The sequence below is a fragment of the Canis lupus genome, chromosome 3 (genome assembly GCF_048164855.1).
Source record: "Canis lupus baileyi chromosome 3, mCanLup2.hap1, whole genome shotgun sequence".
Taxonomy (NCBI): Eukaryota; Metazoa; Chordata; class Mammalia; order Carnivora; family Canidae; genus Canis; species Canis lupus.
This window is the reverse complement of record NC_132840.1, coordinates 45,797,566-45,817,914: the sequence shown is the minus strand read 5'-3', so window position 1 is coordinate 45,817,914 and position 20,349 is coordinate 45,797,566. Positions and strand designations below refer to the sequence as shown.

The 20,349-nt window shown below is 37.9% G+C and overlaps 1 protein-coding gene across 4 annotated transcripts; it reads left to right on the top strand.

The window, feature by feature from the left end:
* The first annotated feature begins 3,455 nt into the window (after positions 1 to 3,455).
* SERBP1 (SERPINE1 mRNA binding protein 1) lies at positions 3,456 to 20,294 on the top strand. Of its 4 annotated transcripts, none has more exons than XM_072820763.1 (8): positions 3,456 to 3,994; positions 7,655 to 7,805; positions 8,658 to 8,798; positions 8,927 to 8,998; positions 9,626 to 9,700; positions 12,798 to 12,975; positions 16,223 to 16,396; positions 18,077 to 20,294. In XM_072820763.1, exons 1-8 carry the CDS (start codon positions 3,682 to 3,684, stop codon positions 18,131 to 18,133), a joined length of 1,161 nt encoding a protein of 386 aa, XP_072676864.1. In that variant the 5' UTR covers positions 3,456 to 3,681; the 3' UTR covers positions 18,134 to 20,294. The 4 variants fall into 4 exon arrangements, with proteins under 4 accessions (XP_072676864.1, XP_072676862.1, XP_072676863.1 ...); XM_072820761.1 differs by having other exon boundaries at positions 9,581 to 9,700; XM_072820762.1 differs by having other exon boundaries at positions 8,909 to 8,998.
* The last annotated feature ends 55 nt before the right edge of the window (positions 20,295 to 20,349 follow it).

Sequence of the window (20,349 nt, the reverse complement as noted above, 5' to 3'; positions counted from 1 at the left end):
AAAATACAAGTGACAAAAGAAGAATGGAAAAATTGGACTTCATCACAAATTAAAAGCTTTTCTGCTGTAAAGGTTACTATTAAGAAAGTGAAAAGTCAGCCCACAAATAGGATAAAACATTTACAAATCAAATAACTGATAAGGCACTTGAAATCTGGAGAATTCTTACAACTTGATTATAAAAAGATAAATATACCAATTAGAACCTGAATAGATTTTCTCCAAAAAAGATACAAAAATGGTCAATGAATACATAAAAAGATGGTCAATATCACTAGCCATTAGGGAAATACAAATCAAAGCTCCAGTAGATAGCACTTCAGTCACTAGGATGGCTATAATAAAAAAGACAGACAAAGCAAGCAGTAGTGAGGATGTGGATAAATTAGAACCCTCATAATTGTTGGTGGGATTGTAACATGGTACAGCCTCTTTGGAAAACAGTTTGGCTCTTCAAAATGTTAAATGTAGAGCTACCATATAACCCAGCAATTCCGTTCCTAGATATACATACAAAAGAAATGAAAACATGCCCACACAAGCCCTGTAAACAAATATTCTCAACAGCATTACTCATAATAGCCAAGAAGCAGAAACAGCTCAAATGTCTGTCAACTGGCAAATGGATAATTAAAATGTAGTCTATCTGTGTAATGGAATATTATTCATTCAAAATAAAGTACTGATACTACTATAAGTGAATCCAGAAAACATGCTAAGTAAAAGAAGCCACTCACAAAAAAACATGTTATATAATTCTATTTATGAGATGTCCAGAATAGGTTAAACCTATGAAACAGAAAGTGGATTAGTGGTTCCCTAGAGCTGTGGGTGGAGGGAATGGGGAATGACTGTTAATTGGTATTGGTTTCTTTTGGGGGTGATAAAAATGTCCTAAAATCAGCGAGTGGTGATAGTTGCATAACTCAGTGAGTATACCAAAAACCTTTGAATAGTACCCTTTAGATAGATGAGTTATATAGGGTATATGAATAATATCTCAATAAATCTCTTTTTAAGAGTACAGTGCAGGAGAATAAAAGGAAAGGAAGTTTAAAATTAAGAGGATCAAACTTCAAAGTAAGTTTGAGTTGGCAAAATAGTGTAATATTTCTATTTTTAGCTTTGATATTCTAACTTTAGCAAGAGCGTAGACTTGCAATTTTATACTTAGCATTGCATTCTCAGATACAGAGGACTTGCCCTTTTCTTCACAAGTATCACCTCTATTGCTTTTGTTTTAAAGATGCATAATGTATTTAGAGTACACTAAATATTAGAGTCTTTTATTTACACTTATGTGGTGCCTATATCTAGTGTCCCCAAAGTATTATAATAATAGTTTTACCTTGCTAAAAGGTAATAGCAATATAAAGATGAAAGACTTTGTTCCCTCTGCCATTTCCCTCACAAGTATAACAGTTGGATGCTCAGACTGTGAGATCAGACTGCTTGAATTGTTTCAGACAAGGTGAACTTGGGAGAGGCACAAACCTCAGTTTCTCTATCTGTAAATGATACTATTTACTTCAAAATGTTGTTCTGAGAATTAAAGGAAATAACGCATATGTGGAACTTAGCACAAGATGTCAAGAACATAGTAAATGCTCAAATTGCAGGAATTGTTAGCAATTATTTTTAATTTAGCAATAGCAAAAAGGGATTGAGATTATTAAGAAATGGGTAAAAAGTTGTAATGCGGTTGAGAATTGAGTATTACAATTCTAAAAATGAGGACTGGAAGGACGTATAATATTCTTACTCTCAGTTTTGTTAAAATTAGTAACTATTCAACATTAATCAAGATTTTGAATAGTTTTAAACATTTACTGCTAGAAAATTCTTTGGAGAGCTTGCTAAAGATAAAGCTGTGAAGCTGCATGAATATTTTTCAGAGAACAATATGTGATTCAAGCATTTGCTACAGAGACCTGATATTTTAGGCTACATTTCTAATCAGTGGTATCTTATCACTTGTCACTTTACAACTCAAGCCTTTGAGTAACAAATCTCCCAAGAAGTCTCCTTTCCTCCTCCCTTGAGGTTTACTCAGTCGGTATTTTTCGCTATGGAGAGTAGCAGGAACTTCTTTTTTTAAGGACTATTTTAACTTCTTAGAAGAAGGAAACATGAGTGAAAATAATTACTTATAAAATAATAACTGTGAATGTGAAAGAATTGCCATTTTGAGCTTTATTTGTATACTTTAAAAGTGGGCTTAAAAAAAAAAGTGGGCTTTAAAACTTTCCCAGATTAACCGAAATTCCAGGAGATAAGAAAGGGAGAGAAGGAAGTTGAAAATACTTAGAAATTTCTCCCCTTTTCCCCCAAAACTCATTCTTATTTTTATATTAATAGGTAAAATTCTCTGAGGAGCACAAGTAAACCTCAGAAACTCATAGCCACACAATTCCTCTAAATGGGGCTTATCTGTAAGTATTCTTATTGTAATAACACTTGATAGTCATAAAGATCTGTTTGAGGAAACCAGGGATCTATACATAAGATAAAAATTGCTAAGGATAGTCCTACCCCACTCCCTAGCTTGTGGTAACATGGGTAAGTTAGTAAGAGTTTTACCAAATATGTTTGAATATGCACTGACATCATCTATTGCCTTACTGGACCTTAATATTCCCAACTAATATCAATACTTTTAGTAATGGCAATTAATTTGCTGACATATTTTCCCTACCCTCATCGCATCCCTCGGCACCCTTACACACTCGGATGCTTTAAAACGTTTCTTGAGCACATTTTACTAACACCTAATCCTTGGCTTCCCGGACGCTAATGGACAACTGGATTGACTTCAGAAAGTGTTCCTACAAACAGTGCTTTTCGAGGCTTGCCCTCTGTCTAGTTAGTGCCGCACTGTTAGGAGTTAGCTGCGATGAATGCACCCATCGCAACACTCAGGAAAGGCGCGCAACACCGCCCTGTGAGACAGTTCAACTCGTCTCTGATTAATTGCGCTAACCCAGTTCGTGTCCCCGCGAGAGAAACCGTATTCCTCCTCACATTGAACAGAAGAGTCTCGATTCATTATTGGCGGTGCAAGAGGGCGACTCCAGCACCTGGGCAGCTAGGGACTTGGAACGGATCGGGACCTGCCTCCGCGAGGCCCGCGGGGTACCTCAGCAACACCCTAGCACTAGAAGTTTGTAAAATCTGGAGTCACCTTGACCCACCCCCGGAGGTGAGGAAAGTTAGTCCTGGACTGGAGACGGGGTGAGTAAAACCAGAGACAGAGAACTTTCGCGAGCGAAAAACGCCGTCACGTTTTCCTGTTTTCGGTGTAGCTCAAGACCCAGAGAGTTTAAGGGTGGCTGGAGCAGGTGGCAGGACTCCGCCCACCACCGCGCTTCCACTCCCTCTGCTAGCACGCTCCACTCCCTCCGTGAGGTCCCGCCTCTTAGGCGCGCGCGAAGAATTGTCACGCCACGCATCCTGGGAATTGTAGTCTTGGCGCCGGGGGCCGCCTCAGGAGAAGCGACTCTGGCCTACATACCCCATAGTGCCGTGCGGCGCTGGCCGCTCCCGGATGTGTGCCTGGCGCCGGAAGAGAAGCCGGCCCCCCTCTCTCGGCCCGGCCATCTTGTGGGAAGAGCTGAAGCAGGCGCTCTTGGCTCGGCGCGGCCCGCTGCAATCCGTGGAGGAACGCGCCGCCGAGCCACCATCATGCCTGGGCACTTACAGGAAGGCTTCGGCTGCGTGGTCACCAACCGATTCGACCAGTTATTTGACGACGAATCGGACCCCTTTGAGGTGTTGAAGGCAGCAGAGAACAAGAAAAAAGAAGCCGGCGGGGGCGGCGTTGGGGGCCCTGGGGCCAAGAGCGCAGCTCAGGCCGCAGCCCAGACCAACTCCAACGCGGCAGGCAAACAGCTGCGTAAAGAGTCCCAGAAAGACCGCAAGAACCCGCTGCCCCCCAGCGTTGGCGTGGTTGACAAGAAAGAGGAGACGCAGCCGCCCGTGGCGCTTAAGAAAGAAGGTAAAGCTGTGGTGGAAGGTGGGGGAGACCGGGATGGAGGGAAGGAGCGAGGGGGACTTGCGGCTACCACTTGCTTTCGGAGTTCCGAGGGCCCGCGGGAGGCTTGGCCGCCGATTGCCTCCCGTTTCTCCTCACGCTACAAAAGCCAGGTCCCGCGAAGGTGCCGGGAGCGTGGTAGCCCCAAGTTGAAGCCACCTGCGAGGCTCCTGGAGTCACCCCCTTCCCGCCTCAGTTTCTGAGCGGAGGAGCGTGCCCCGGAGATAAGCTGCTGCTGCTCGAGCGCGCTGCTGTCCTGGGAGGCTGTTGCCTTCCCGCCGGATTCCTTGGCGGGCAGGCGCGGCGACCGAGGTCTGAGGTCTGGGCGAGCTGGCCACTGACTGAAGCATTTGCAGTTACGGGCAGGCGTGGGGTCCACGGCCCCTTCCCACTCGGAGCTCGCCCTCGGCGTGCTGCTTTGAGGTGCGCTTGGCTCCTCTCCTGCCATCTTGTCCCACGAGGGCGCGGAGTACCCCCCAGCGAGACGCCGGGGGTCCGAGTGCACCTGACCTACTTCTGGGTTCCGTGGAGTGAGCTACGGCTTCAGGTGCCCCATGTGCCGTGTAGTCCCCTCTCCTCCCTTCAACTCGTAAGAACAACTAACTTGCTGGAGCGAATTAAGCTTTTGAGAAGACAAATGTGCTTACACTGTGGTAAGCAGAGGCGGGAATTCTGAACGAAGACTGGTTATTGCAGGAAATCCTGAGCTCGTCCTCTCTCCCCGACACCCCACCCCACCCCCTCACTCAATATTTCGTGTGGTGGCCCGGCCGGGGCCTCGTGGTGAATTGAGTGCAGAGGCTGTCACAACGTTAGCCCCAGCAGAGCGCTTTTGAATCTGTAGCTTTTTTCTCCACGTGTGCGTGAAGCATGGTCGGGATTCATTGGCGGGTAATAGTTGTTTCCAGAGGTCACTGTAAACTTCACAGGGTTGTCTTGAGGTTGATTTCTGCATTCTCTTATTGCTGGTTTGCCTTCTGTGTGGACAATAAAGCAAAAACAGTTGGAGGATAAAACGTGTACCCGATCAGCTCCGGAACTTTAAAAGTTGCCTTTTTATGTTAAAAGTTGAAATTACCTTTTACTGCCACGTGCTCCTGAAAGAAGTTGTTTCTCATTAGTTTTGAATTTTGTAGCATACAACTAATTTTCAGAATCACCAATTGTGTTAGGTTTTGGCTCAAGGTTTTTTTTTTTTTTTTTTTTTTTTTTTTAATACAGAACTCCTGTGATGCTTGGAATGAAGAATCTATGATGAATAAAACAAAATAATTCTTGTATCAAAATTACAGGTTGGGGAGAAGCAGAATTTGGAGTGTTGGAAAGCTGGGTATACTTCGTTTAGACCAAATATCTATTCAGTCATCTTAAGTTTTAAAGCAACCTGTAGCACAGCTAAATAATTATTTAATTTCTGCGTTAAGGGACACAGGCCTGTGTTAATTATTATTTTTGCTCAAGTTTACCTCCTTGATCTCATTAATCCAAAAAAGTGCCTGAAAACGTTGAGCCTAATGTTTAAATCTTAAGTGTACCAGGTAGATGTGTTTCACCCATTTTGAATGTTTAAAGCATGAAACCTGGTTTAAACCCCTCAGTTGTTTTGATCATAAAGCCCATCTTGGAGGAGGTAAGCGCTTAACCTGGGACCTAGTATTTTAAATTACAGAGGTGGAGAATTATTATATGAGTTTATAACCAGAATGGAGTTCACCATTTAGTACTCTTTCCTTGGGAAAACTTCCATATTAGCTATCAACGTCTTCCTTAGATCAGCAATACATAGCAGTCTTGCTCTTAAATTGCATAAAACATAGTCTTAAAAATAAAAGGGAAATGTTGAATGAAAAAGATTTTTTTTCAGACCCTACTACCTGTCAGTTGATGTTCAGGGGCATTGGAGAAGGATAGACTTGTAAAAAGTCCACTTCGTGCAGTGGGAAAAATTGCTACCTGATTATGTGATCTTTGCCTTTGAATATAGGTCCTGGCAAATGCTAGACATACCTTAGATACAGTATCTAACATGATAGGAGTTTTGTCACTTGTCTTTTGTCCATTTGAAGAATTTGAGAACTGACACCACAGAATGTCATCGCTAAAAATGTAGACCAAGGCGTTTTTAAATTTTTTTTTTTTTTTTCCCGAAGCCTGGAATCGACTGAAAATCCAGTGAGTTTGCAAGTACATACAAGTAGGTTAAGAGAAGCTTGAATTTTTAAATGTCAGTCATAGGGTGAAATTATTTAGTAAATTTTTTAGGTTCTGTAAGCATAATAGTGAAATTGGGTGAGGAAGGAAGCCATTGTTCATTTGGGTGTGTTTGGCTTGGATATCATTGTAAGGACTGGTTCCATAGCTCCACCCCAATACACTATACCTATGACAACATTTGTTTAAGATGCCTTAAGATCTAATATTTATGGTTTATCCTGAGAGTTTATGTGGAATGGACCTTAAAATTTCATTTAACAGTTTGATATTTACCATTTGACTTTAGTTACAAGCAACTGTATGATGGGATATATACTGATGATGGGTTACTTTCTTTGAAGGAATCAGAGTGAGTCAACTTAAGATCTTGCTATAAAATCAATTCCTCAGCTGCTTTTTGACTGTGTAAGAAATTATGGTTTGGGAGTTAGAACATACCTGAAATTTTACAGTCATGAACTTATTTACTTCAGGCCAACGATAATGCATGTTGGTTGCCTTTGTGGGCCTCAGATACCAACAGGAAAAAATGATACAGGGGGAAATCAGTAAACGCATCAGCTATCACTTAGTGCCACAAGTTTCTATTGCTTAAATACTGTTTTTAAAGGGGGTCCGTGTGTGTGTATATGTGTGTGTGGCTTTTAAAGATTCTTTTGAAACCTACCTGTTAGGGCAAAAAAAGAGAGAGCTCTCTAATAAACAACTGAACTATTTTCTAGTGGTTGCATAGCATTATGTTTTATTTAGTGCGTGTGTATGAATATGGGTAGAAACATGTGAATACATATATAAAAACTAATAGAGGAAAACAATACTTGTTTCTGGTTCATTAGTTATTTGAAACTATGGAGATCTAACCTTCAGTGCTATTTGTTTTCCTTTCAGTTTTGTAATTTCATAGAATTAGCACTTTTTACTGTAGTTTATTTCCTTCAAATCCTGTAAATAGTGTGGCCTTCACTTTTTCTGAGAGTCCTTATCTGATGAGTATGTTGATTTCCTTGGGTATTACTAATGAATGGCCAGTGGTGTTAATCTTTTTTAATATCTTTAAAGCCAAAATGTATCATATACCTAAAATTCCTTAAAAGTCAGAATTTTAAATTAAGACACTGGCATCTTGTGATGGGGAATAGTGGCTACCCTGATGACTTTCAAGTCAGTTACAGGTAGGGGAGGCATGATTTGGCAAACTAAACAAGTCTGAAACAAGTTTGTTGTCTTTAATAGGAATTTCTTAGGTACTTTGTTATATTTTATAGAGATGCCCAGTTTTTGCCTTTTTCAGCAGCAAGTGCTCGTTACTGGATTAAAAGAATGGCTTTTGTTTTTTCATCTTTTAGTAGTCTGCCTAGTTTTTTTGTTTTGCAAAAATAATTTGCTTATGCAGGTTATTTATCATTTCAGGAATAAGACGTGTTGGAAGAAGACCTGATCAACAGCTGCAGAGTGAAGGGAAAATAATTGATAGGAGACCAGAAAGGCGACCACCTCGTGAACGACGATTTGAAAAGCCACTTGAAGAAAAGGGTGAAGGAGGAGAATTTTCAGTTGATAGGCAAGATCTTTTTAATCTCTTCATGTTTTGTCAGTTTATAGAGTCATACCTTAACGCAAAGCTATAAATTGGGCATGATTAGCAAGGTAGCAGTGTGGCTGGTTACATTTATCAGTTTTTCAGAGAAATAATCTGAGTGGATGCATTGTTCTACTAAGAACGTTTTAGTATCGATTTTTTGTGTTCAGTCTTGGATTTCTTGTAATGAAACACTTCAGTTGAATGAATGGACAATTTCTTTTCCTTGTCATCCCCAGATGCTAGCAGGAGAGCCCTTCCTGTTGGGGATCTATTTACAGCAAAACATTACTCATATTATGCATGTTAGTTGTGTTTATTTTAATTTTGAAGTGTATTAGTGAGGTGTAGTGGTTTTACTGGATTATAACATGAATAATCATGGGAAAGTTATGGGCACTAGTAGTGAAGTTTCAGAGAAAGCAAAAATGTTCTTGTTTGGGGGGAGCTTCCTGGTCCTGATTTCTTTTATGTGTTTAGAAGTAGATTGTTTTGAGTTTTCTTTTTCTTTTAAGTTTTACTTTTTTGAGAGAGATGAGCAAGGGGAGAGGCACAGGGAGAAGGAGAAGCAGATTCCTGCTGAGCAGGGAGCCCACCCAACACAGGGTTCCATCCCAGGACATGGGATCATGAGCTGAAGGGATCATGAGCTGAAGGCAGATGCTCAACCGACTGAACCGCCCAGGCTCCCCTGTTTTAAATTTTCTAAAACATGTGTTTAACTATTAATTATTAGCCAGTAAATATGTTTTTACATTTGAGCCTTTGGATGCATTTGCTCTCCCCCCCACCCTTCCTTCCAAATAAAAAAAATATATTTTTTATTTGTTATAGACCGATTATTGACCGGCCTATTCGAGGCCGTGGTGGTCTTGGAAGAGGTCGAGGAGGCCGCGGACGTGGAATGGGCCGAGGAGATGGATTTGATTCTCGTGGCAAACGTGAATTTGATAGGCATAGTGGAAGTGATAGATCGTAAGTCTTATATTGGTTTTTATTGTTTTTACATTGGAATTTACTTCTTTAATAAAACAAAATTTGAGTTTCTAGAATTAAAGAGTATTATGTTAACTCAGTTTTGTTAGTTCTTTTTCACATTACAGTGGCCTGAAGCATGAGGACAAACGTGGAGGTAGCGGATCTCACAACTGGGGAACTGTCAAAGACGAATTAACGTTGGTATTCTGATTTTTCTGAATAAATAACTTAAATAAGATTGATTCTATGCTTTATTAGAGTTTAACCATAACTCTTATATTTTACTTGTCCCCGGGACAAGAACAAATGCTCTCATCTCAGAGCTACTTCCTTATAATATCTTGTTGGATATGTTTGAGTACAATATATCATATGACAAGTTTTTCTACATTATGATACACATGAATTTTTCTTTTCATATGGCTATATAGCTTTTCCTGAAACCTTACAATTTAAGTTATTTGGGTATTCTGATTCTCTGTGTGCTTTTAGTAGTTCCTATTGTAGCAATTGGCCCTATGGTCATTAGAAGAATTTGATAGGCTGGGGAAGTTTTGTTTTAGAGGAAGCTACTCTGTCCTGCTACTTTCTAAATCAAATACTTGAACTATAGTTTGGATCAGAATGTATTTTTAAATTATTTTTTCTTAGAGGTCTACTGGGAAGTAAGTTTAGTAAGAAAAGGGTCTTAGGGAATGTGAGGATTTTAAATATGTAAAAAGAATCCTTAAGCTACATGTAAATGGACCTAGCTGCTTTTCTCTCTCTTTTTTCCTTAGAGAGTCCCCAAAATACATTCAGAAACAAATATCTTATAATTGCAGTGACTTGGATCAATCAAATGTGACTGAGGAAACACCTGAAGGTGAAGAACATCCAGTTGCAGACACTGAAAATAAGTAAGTGGTTTTATGGGTAGTGGTTTTATGTATGGTTTTACTCCATAGCACTGGAAGTAGTTTGGGTTTTTACCAAGAAAATAACATAGATTTAATGCTATTATTTGCTGTCTTTTAACAGGAGACTTGTACCCCTATTCCTCAAATAGTATCTATTTAGAGGAGTGCTTTACATATTCAATTTATTGGGCTATATAACGGTTTGAAAAATAGAATGGTTATTTCTATTTGAAAATACCATTGTTATCTCTGAAAAGATAAGGAATACATATTTAAGTGTGATACCTGTTTGCCATAAGAACAAAAATTAACTATTTAACCTGAGAATTGGGAGTAAGAATAAGTTGTCCTGCATTTTATTTAGCTATATACTTTACTTGGTTGAGAAGTTGTAATGAATAATCCTGGTGACCATGGCTGTCCAGACTCTGAATAAGTGGGAACTAGAAGCTGAAGTTAGGGATTTCTAAAAATGTGACCAAATGGTTGACATAAGAGAAATTATAGTATTTATTTATTTTAAGGTTTTATTTATTTATGTATTTATGTATGTATGTATGTATTTATGTGAGAGAGTGGGGGGGGGGCAGAGACATAGGCAGAGGGAGATGCAGGCTCCCCGCAGGGGAGCCCAATGCAGTGCAGCACTGGAGCCCAATGCAGTGCTCTTTCCCAGGACCCCAGGATCACACCCTGAGCCAAAGACAGACACGAACCGCTGAGCCACCCAGGCATCCCCTTAACGAGCCAGGCGTCCAGAGAAATTACAGTATTTAGAACACATAGTTCAAAGTCCTTTGAACTTTATATAAATTCTATTCTGAGACAGTTTAATCCAGAAGATGTGACCTTTTTAAAATTTCTCTGGAATTTTTTTTCTTTCCATCAACATAGAATTTGGAACATAGCATTATTGGCTTGTTTTAAAATGTATGGGGAGAGCAAAAGGCCAGAATATGTTATCGATTCACTGGCTTTTCTTTTCTCAATCCTTTTCATTTTCTGAGTTTTTAGGTATAAGATTTGGTTTTGAAGTTTCTATTCAAGGGTGGAAGAATTGTAATGATACAAGTTATTCTGGTAGAAGTGATTTAATGCCTTCCTCTAGTTTCCATCAACCCAGGCAGAAATTCTATGCCAGTCATTTCTTACAGTATTATGGTTTAAAGTATTGAATTACCAGTTATTGAGGGCCTGTAACTCTTAACTGGAGGATATTTAAATTAGGGGATTCTTTGCTTTTTCTCCAAGAATTACTCCTACAGTGAACCATTACTGGTAATAGTATCATATTCCATTCCATATTCCATTCAGTTAGTTTGTTGAAGAAGGAATAGTAGTTGATTTACTATTAGAGTAGATAAAAATATATGGTATTAAGTATATGTTGAACTTGGGGTAATATAAATTCATTTATATAAAACAGTATGAAATCATAATTTTTAGTGGTAATGAAATTGTGATAGGTGACTGAAATGAACCTTAATATAAGTACTTAACAATGCCCAACACAACTGTTCCTTTAACAAAGCCCATGTTTAATGGCCTTAAGAGTGATTTGCAAAGATTATAACTGTTTATCAGAAGAAATGATATATATTGACAGTGTATTACAAACAAATCCTTCATTCATTTCAGGAATGAAATAGGGGTTTTTAAGCTAAAGACCAAGGTGATATTAGAGCAGTCTCTAGTCTTACTCCAGGGTAGGGGAGAATGCAAATATAGAGTTGCATCTTGCATGTGAGCACATAGATTTAAGAAGCACAGAATGACTTTGATTAACTCCCTTATATATAGTTTCCAGGACTTCTGTTTTATTTCATTTGATCCTTACAACCTCTGAAGGTAGGTGTTGTGGTTTCATGATGTGGTAAAGGTATGCCAAGTTCTATTCTTGGCTGTGTCATGACTTGGGAGTAAGTAGGACCTTTTCTTGATCTTTAGTTTTCTCATTTGTAAAGTGACAGAGTTGGACTTGATGTTGATAGCCAAGATCTTTTTTTTTTAAGATTTTATTTATTTATTCATGAGAGACACACACCCACACACACACACACACAGAGACACAGGCAGAGGGAGAAGCAGGCTCCCTGTGGGGAACCCAATGCGGGACTTGATCCTGGAACCCCGGGATCATGCCCTGGGCCAAATGCAGATGCTAAACCTCTGAGCCACCCAGGAGTCCCAAGATATCATTAGTAAAATGTAAACTTGGTATAGGAAGTTTTAAGATAGAATTTGTCAAATGGTGAAGAGTAGAGTGGAAGGCAGATATTTGAGCTCTAAGGCTAACTGAATCACCTGCTATCTTTGGAAGGAATCAGAGCTCCCAAAATAGCAAACAACTTGTTTGGTGACAATTGCAAGTTGAGATTAGACTAAAATAATGAATTCCTAGGCCCATGCTTTGTTTTTATAAATAGGGAAAAGGATAGTGTATAATAGTTATATCCTGGGACTTGTATTTGGAAATAACTAATTTAGTATTCAGTACTGAAACTGCTGTGTTTTGTGGAAGGTTCCAAAACCAGTGAAACCACAGCCTCTCCTGTCCATATACAGGTTGGTTGAAAGTTTGGAGAACATAGGATTTTGGATTTGTGGGGACCTGGCTTTTAAAATTGTTTGCTGTTAAATGTTGATAAAAGCTAGAGGAACAGTTCTTTCATACTCTAAAATACGGATTTTGGTTGTTCACAAGTGTCCTAGATGATTGCCTTTATTTTTGTTACATGTGTTTTAGGAGAAGTTAGGTCATCTGTTATCACATAAGGATACAGTTTTAAAGTAGTGTGATTTTAAGAAATGTATATTTTGGATAAAGACAAAGATTGTTTATTACTGATAGTTGATCATTTCATAGTTTATGAAGTTGAATTGTATATTCCTCAGTAATCCATGCTTTCACAATTCAACAAGCACTGAATTTCTAGCCTCCACCAAGTTATGTGTTAACCATTGGGTGACAAGACTGGTATCCTCTTGTTCTTGGATAATCTTTTAAAGATTATCAAGCCAAGATTAACTTCTTCCTTTTGATCATAAGTTAAGATTTTATCAGCCCATTACCGCTATAAAACATGTTTTTTCGCAGGGAGAACGAAGTTGAAGAAGTAAAGGAAGAGGGTCCAAAAGAAATGACTTTGGATGAGTGGAAAGCTATTCAAAATAAGGATCGGGCAAAAGTAGAATTTAATATCCGAAAACCAAATGAAGGTGCTGATGGGCAGTGGAAGAAGGGATTTGTTCTTCATAAATCAAAGAGTGAAGAGGTAAAAAATTAAATTTTGTGATGTCTGAAAATGTGCAGATGTTTATTGAATGGTATTTATACTTTTTCAAAACATAGCTAATCTGTTTATAAAGAATAAAAACTTTACATAGGATCATTTGGGGTAGATAAGATGCTCAAAAAGGAAATAAACTGCATTACCATATATTTCAAGAAAGGTAGTCCTTCAGTCAATAATGTATTTAATGTGGTGGTTTTGTTGTTTTTTTCTAGAAAGCAATCAGGTGTTTATCATACAGTTACTAGTGTTTTAGAAATAAGGTAGGTCTTTTCAAAGTTGTGATAATATTTTTAAAAATCTTGCCTAACTGAATTGTTGAAAGGTTTGCATTTTCTTATGGTTTAACCTAAGACCGTAGCTTCATCAGTATTCAGTTTTCAGTTTTTCAAACTCTCTGCCTGTCATTTATAATGATCAAGACTCTTTAATAAATGATGCTGTACTTATTGAGGACTGATGTCTTAATAAGAACCAGCAAAGTAATTTACTAATGAAAATACTTGAGAAAGGTATGTTCGTGGTTTTTGATTGGGTAACAATCCCTGGAGCACGTTATTAGAGGAAAGTCCCACTGCTACATCATTTAAGGCTTATGCAAGTAGGAGATGCTAATCATAAAGTTAAATTGAAATGTTACTAAGGCAGTGTAATTAAAAGATTCAATGAGATATTGCGTCTTCATTTTCTAAACAAATAGCTGTGAAACAAACTTGGAACATTGTAAAATAAAGGTTGAGACACTTATGGTTTAGAAATTATTTTTTAACAACATTGACTCCATAAAATAATATAAACAGGGATATGTTGTAAAGTGCGAAGTCGTGTCGGAAAAGACGTTTTGCTTCATTTGAATGCTTTTGCTTATTTAAAAAAATTTTTTTTATAATTCTTGCAGATAGAGTTGTGTATCTGGGTTAAAGTATTCTTGATTAAAGAAACAATGAAAATTCATCTTGGGGAGATTGTTAATTTGTAGAAATGATTAAACTGCTTAGGTTAATATGGAAAAGATTTACTTAAGGTACCTTTGGCATAATTTGTAACTTTTTTGAGGTCTTCTCCAAAACAAGACACATACACAAAATACTGATACATTTTTCTTGATTCATTAATTACTCTGAAGTCTCTTCATGCATTTTGTAGACATCAGGTTAGGTATCATGTTTTTACATTGAGCTTCTCAGAAATAACCGTTATATATAATTAGAAAGTTTTAAAATTAAAATGTGAAATTGATTATGAATAACTGAATTAGGGTATTAATTGACAGAGCTGAAGCCAAAGCTCTTATTTCCTGATTATCATTCACTGCTCTAGAAAAAAAACTTTGCAGATTTATCCTACTAGCTGTCTTAAAGGGATGTTCACCAACATTTAAACTTCCTCTATATTATTGTAATAAAACCTTTGAGGTGTTTCAGTAGTATATCAATTAGGCTTTTTTGCTTCTGTTTCCTAGAAACTTAAATGCTTCTAATTAATGAATTGATAATACTGTTTTGCAATAGCAAACAATTAGTATGTATAATTGACTTTGCAGGTTTTCTGGATTTACATTTAAACATTAATTTAAATTGACTTTATGTGTGTGTGTGTGTGTGTGTGTGTGTATATATATATATATATATAAAGAGCTTATTTATTCATGAGACACAGGGCGAGGCAGAGACACAGGCAGAGGGAGAAGCAGGCCCCATGCAGGAAGCCCGATGTGGGACTCAATCCCGGGTCTCCAGGATCAGGCCCTGAGCTGAATGCGGTGCTAAACTGCTGAGCCACCCAGGCTGCCCTAAAGTTGATATTTTAAGAAGAACCGTCTACTGCCTTTAGATTGGCTTAGCACTAAGGAATGACAATTAATTTGGATATTAGACAAAGGGGCGAAGACGCAGATATAAAATTCATTGGTACTTAGAGTGAGTGGTAAGTTATTAACAGTTGTGGTGTTACAGGATTTAAAAAGAACAAAATGTTCATTATTCCTTCAGAAAAGGATTGTACCTGCATTTAGAAAAACTAAAACACACTCCAAAGTACTATAAGAAAGGTTTGGAACTAGAAGGTGAAAATTTATTCATTCCAAACATACAGGAAAAAATTAGGAATTAAGCAGTGTAAAATTGTCCGGCTTTTGTTTTGTTTTTTTTACAGAGTGGGTGGTATACCTTATATATAAATACAAAGGAGGACCTGGATTTCACAAATATGTTGACATTAAGGTTACCTGGCTGTATTTAAGGCTTGGATTTATTTGTGCTTATAGCTTTTCAAGGTTCCCTGATTTCACTTTTGAGTCTGTAATTCTGCAATTTTCCCAAGTCAGACTTAGAAGAGTGCAGACCCAGAATTTTCTTTAAAACTCACAAAGTGATTTAGTATTAATCCCTGATACAGACCTCCCGTGCAATCTATCCAAAAGTCTTCATCAGGGGTTCACATTGGAATCTAATCTGAAGGACATATTTAAAATGTACTTACCCAAACTTCACTAAAGATTATGATTTGGTAGGTTTCAAATGGGCCCTAGAGACTTGAGTGGTTGTGATTACATACCTCTGATCAAGACTTGCCAATATCACATGTAGTTTATAAAGTTAAAAGTGAAAGGAACTCTTCCTTTAAGATCACAGCTGATCTCCAAGTTTACATATTACCTTAGTGGCATTGATATTTTTAAATTATCATTTGTTGTATTTGTTCACGAAGTACAGATTGGATTTTTGGTCTTTTTTTTTTTTTAATGTTTTTTTTTTTTAATTTTTATTTATTTATGATAGTCACACAGAGAGAGAGAGGCAGAGACACAGGCAGAAGGAGAGGCAGAGACACAGGCAGAGGGAGAAGCAGGCTCCATGCACCGGGAGCCTAACGTGGGATTCGATCCCGGGTCTCCAGGATCACGCTCTGGGCCAAAGGCAGGCGCTAAACCGCTGCGCCACCCAGGGATCCCTCTTTTTTTTTTTTTTTAAGCTTTTATTTATCCATGAGAGACCCAGAGAGAGGCAGAGACACAGGCAGAGGGAGAAGCAAGCTCTTTGCAGGGAGCCTGATGTGGGACTCGATCCCAGGACCCCAGGATCACTCCCTGGGCCAAAGGCAGACACTAAACCGCTGAGCCACCCAGGAAATCCCGATTCTTGGTCTTTTTAAGAGAAAGCTCAATAATTAGAAATTTGCAGTGTTGCTTTCCTGTTAATCACCCCATGACCTACTCTTAAATTTTTAGGCTCATGCTGAAGATTCGGTTATGGACCATCATTTCCGGAAGCCAGCAAATGATATAACGTCTCAGCTGGAGATCAATTTTGGAGACCTTGGCCGCCCAGGACGTGGTGGCAGGGGAGGACGAGGTGGCCGTGGGCGTGGTGGACGTCCAAACCGTGGCAGCAGAACTGACAAGGTAATTTTAAGAATTCTTTTTAAAGTAATTTGAGGACCTCTTTTGGTAAATCAGTGCCCTGGGTCCTTTTGGGGCTAGGATTAGAAGGAAGAAGTAGTTAGATATACCTTCAAGAAATTACATTTTAGGCTGTATTTTTGCTTAAAAGCACTTAAATTGACTGAAGAGTGCTTGCTAGTAAAGTTAAATTTTCACTTTTTTGAGTATTTGGTGCTGGTCATGGTGGTGTGCTAGGTATTTTATGTACTATGGCATTTCATTCTTGTTACTATATTGATATCCCCATTTTACAGAAGAGGAAATTTAGGTACAGGGAACCAAGTTAACTTGAGCTTTAGCTAAAGTCTACTTGAAATGCCAACTATCTCCTTTGCCTTGACTCTTGGCTACATTTTTGAGTATCAGTGTAGCATTTGTGTGCATAATTGTGTGACACTAACCGGATGATTATTGACACTTTTTCAATAATCTAGAAAAAACTAGACTGCAGTGTTGAGAGCTGGGATTCATTTTTGTCCTCCCTTTATAATTTAATGCCTCATACAGTGTATATGACAGGTTCTTAAATATTTTTATAGAAGACCTAGTGATTGATAAATTTTTACTCTGATCATTTGATGCCAAAGTATATGCTGTTAATGACTGAAATTAAAGTATTAGCAGTAACCTTTGCGTTAGGTTAATTCATGGTCTCTGTCTGGCTAGGAAACCAGTGACGTCCTCCTGAATTCTCAACCCATGATATGCAAATTGGGGACCTGATTGAATCTGTCAGTGTATTATAGTGGTAGCTTAATATCATAGAATGGTCACCGGTAATAATGGAGTGATTTCTTTTTCTTCATCTGAACATTAGGCTTTTTAAAGGGTCTGTGTTGTGTGTATGGATCTTTTAATACATTTTTGTTGTTACTTGTTCTTTGATTGTAAATAGCAGTTGGGTCCCTTCCTAACATTGATGAATGAATCATTATATATAATAGGTTTCTTATGCTGCTTTCAAATTGATGCCATTCTTATTTAGCAAGTGAGGAGAATAAAATACTAAAAAAGAATCCACATACATCCGTCATGTGAATCTACCTGTGTGATTTATTAGAAAATTAAACCCACGATGTTATTAAAGAATTTTCCTATTTTTTATTTTTTTAAGATTTTATTTATTTATTCATGAGAGAGATAGAGGCAGAGACACAGGCAGAGGGAGAAGCAGGCTCCATGCAGGGAGCCTGCCGTGGGACTTGATCCTGGGACTCCAGGACCATGCCCTAAGCCAAAGGCAGTGCTAAACTGCTGAGCCATCCAGGGGGTTCCCCCCCCCCCTTTTTTTTTAAAGATTTTACTTATTTATTCGAGAGAGGCAGAGACCTAGGCAGAGGAAGAAGCAGGCTCCATGTAGGGAGCCCAAGGTGGGACTCCATCCCGGGACTCCAGGATCATGCCCTGGGCCGAAAGCAGGCTCTACACCGCTGAGCCACCCAGGCATCCCGTCCTAGGTTTTGATAGACATTCAGGACAAGACTCATTGCAAATATTTATGGTCCTGATCCCTAACAATAAAGCTTTGACACATTTTTACATAGTACTTAATGTCAAGATTTTTTAGAGTTATATGCCTAAATGTAGACACTAGTAATCCAAGATTTGAGAATTGTTAATTTTGATTTGTTTCTTTTTCAGTCAAGTGCTTCTGCTCCTGATGTAGATGACCCTGAGGCATTCCCAGCTCTGGCTTAACTGGATGCCATAAGACAACCCTGGTTCCTTTGTGGACCCATCCCATCTGAGGTTTTGCATGCTTAAGGATCCCAAACGACTTAAGAATTTAAAAAAAAAAAAAAAAAAAAAAAGACTGTCATTCATACCATTCACACCTAAAGACTGAATTTTATCTGTTTTGAAAATGAACTTCTCTCGCTACACAGAAGTAACAATATGGTAGTCAGTTTTGTATTTAGAAATGTATTGGTAGCAGGGATGTTTTCATAATTTTCAGAGATTATGCATTCTTCATGAATACTTTTGTATTGCTGCTTGCAAATATGCATTTCCAAACTTGAAATATAGGTGTGAACAGTGTGTACCAGTTTAAAGCTTTCACTTCATTTGTGTTTTTTAATTAAGGATTTAGATGTTCTCCCAATTACAAACTGGTTTTAAATATTGGACATAATATCAGTTTTAATACCTGCTTTGCATTTTCACACATGGTCAGCTGGGTCATGTAAACTTTGATTTGTCAAATTTTATGCTGTGTGGAATACTAATACTATATGTATTTTAACTTAGTTTTAATATTTTCATTTCTGGGGAAAATCTTTTTTTCACTTCTCATGATAGCTGTTATATATGCTAAATCTTTATATACAGAAATATCAGTACTTGAACAAATTCAAAGCACATTGGTTTATTAACCCTTGCTCTTGCATGGTTCATTAGATTCAAATTTATAATTGACTCACAATTTCAACTATATTTACTTTTAAAATGTGTGACTTTCCCATTTTAAAAACCAGACTAGACACCTTATTGTTGAAAATTTAAGCTACTTATTGTTGATACACATCCTATCAAGTGAAGTAGTTTTATGGGTGTTGGGATTTTTTTTCCTCCAAAGGGTGGGTGGAACAAGTTGATTTGGCTACTGCATAATATTTAAACTTGTGTAAAATAAGTGTCTGGCCACTCAGTATGATTTGTGTGTGTGGAAGGTCCCAAATCAAAATTGTTCTTCCATAATCAATAACCCTTAAACCTTTCCTTTTTCTAAAGAAACCAAAGGGCACTGGTTTGTATGGTAAGATGGGGGAGTATGTTAATTTTTAGAATTTGGAAAGCAGACAGCTTTACTTTATACGGTTGGAACAGCAGCACCATCCATGAAATATACCAAAAATTTTACTGTTTCTGAATTTCCTATATTGCTTTTAATTTTGGTTTTAAGTTGATAGAAGACTGTTCCACAGAAAGTGATAAGTATCTTTGACCTCTTCCTCCATTAGAAAATTAGATTAATGGATTCCTTAAATGGGAGCATCACCACTTACTAAAGCATACATGGAGAGAATTATCAACAGATTTTTTAGGATCTTTTTTTTTACTCTTATGCCACATTTATTAGTAAACAGGAAAGGAATTTTCATGTACAGTTTTAAAGATCTTTTGTCACTCAGTATTTTCTACCTGTGTATGGTAATGTCCAGTTTTAAAATATTGAAGATCTTAAATCATAAAATGTCTGCTATTTAGCTGATTCATTCTCCCATATACTCCTAAAAGAAATTGTACAGTACAAGAGTTAATTCATTTGGATTAGATTTATTAATCTAGTTACCTGCTGGTTGGACATCTTAGGAAGGAGGTAATTGGTTTTTAATGATGGATAAACTTTTGTGCTGGTGTTTTGGATCTTATGCTGAGCATGTTCTGCACTGGTGCTAATGTCTAATATAATTTTATATTTACAAACATACCTGCTACCCAGAGGCAAGTATTAATTTAGTCCATATGGACTATTGACCCCTCTTGAGATTGCAACATACACTCCTAAATCATTGTGGTTAGACTTGCAAGTATCTTAACTTGTTTCTGGACATGTAACGCGTTTATAAGCCTCTTGATTTTTAGCAACATATAGAAAACACCTATTAAAAACACTTCACAAGTTCTACTTAGTGTCAGCCATTGCTGGCATTCTGTCACTAGAGAATACAGCAATATCTGGTATGTTGCAAGCTTTCAAGATAGCCTCAACTTTAAAAAGTTGGTCCATTAGTTGTTTCTGATGGATGTAAATTTGCCTCCTAGTTCACTTTGTGTCAAGAGCTAAAACTGTGAACCTAACTTTCTCTTATTTGGTGGGTAATAACTGAAAATAAAGATTTTATTTTCATGCTCACTTCTTAAAAATCATGAAAACAATCAAATAGGAACCCATATATCGTCACATGTTT

Bases quoted from the DNA above. Each gene is read 5' to 3' on its own strand.
- SERBP1 (XM_072820760.1), top strand. From the start codon at position 3,682: ATGCCTGGGCACTTACAGGAAGGCTTCGGCTGCGTGGTCACCAACCGA. The intron at 7,806-8,657 runs GCAAGATCTTTT...TATTTGTTATAG, and splicing joins GGAGAATTTTCAGTTGATAG to ACCGATTATTGACCGGCCTA. The intron at 8,799-8,908 runs GTAAGTCTTATA...CAGTTTTGTTAG, and splicing joins CATAGTGGAAGTGATAGATC to TTCTTTTTCACATTACAGTG.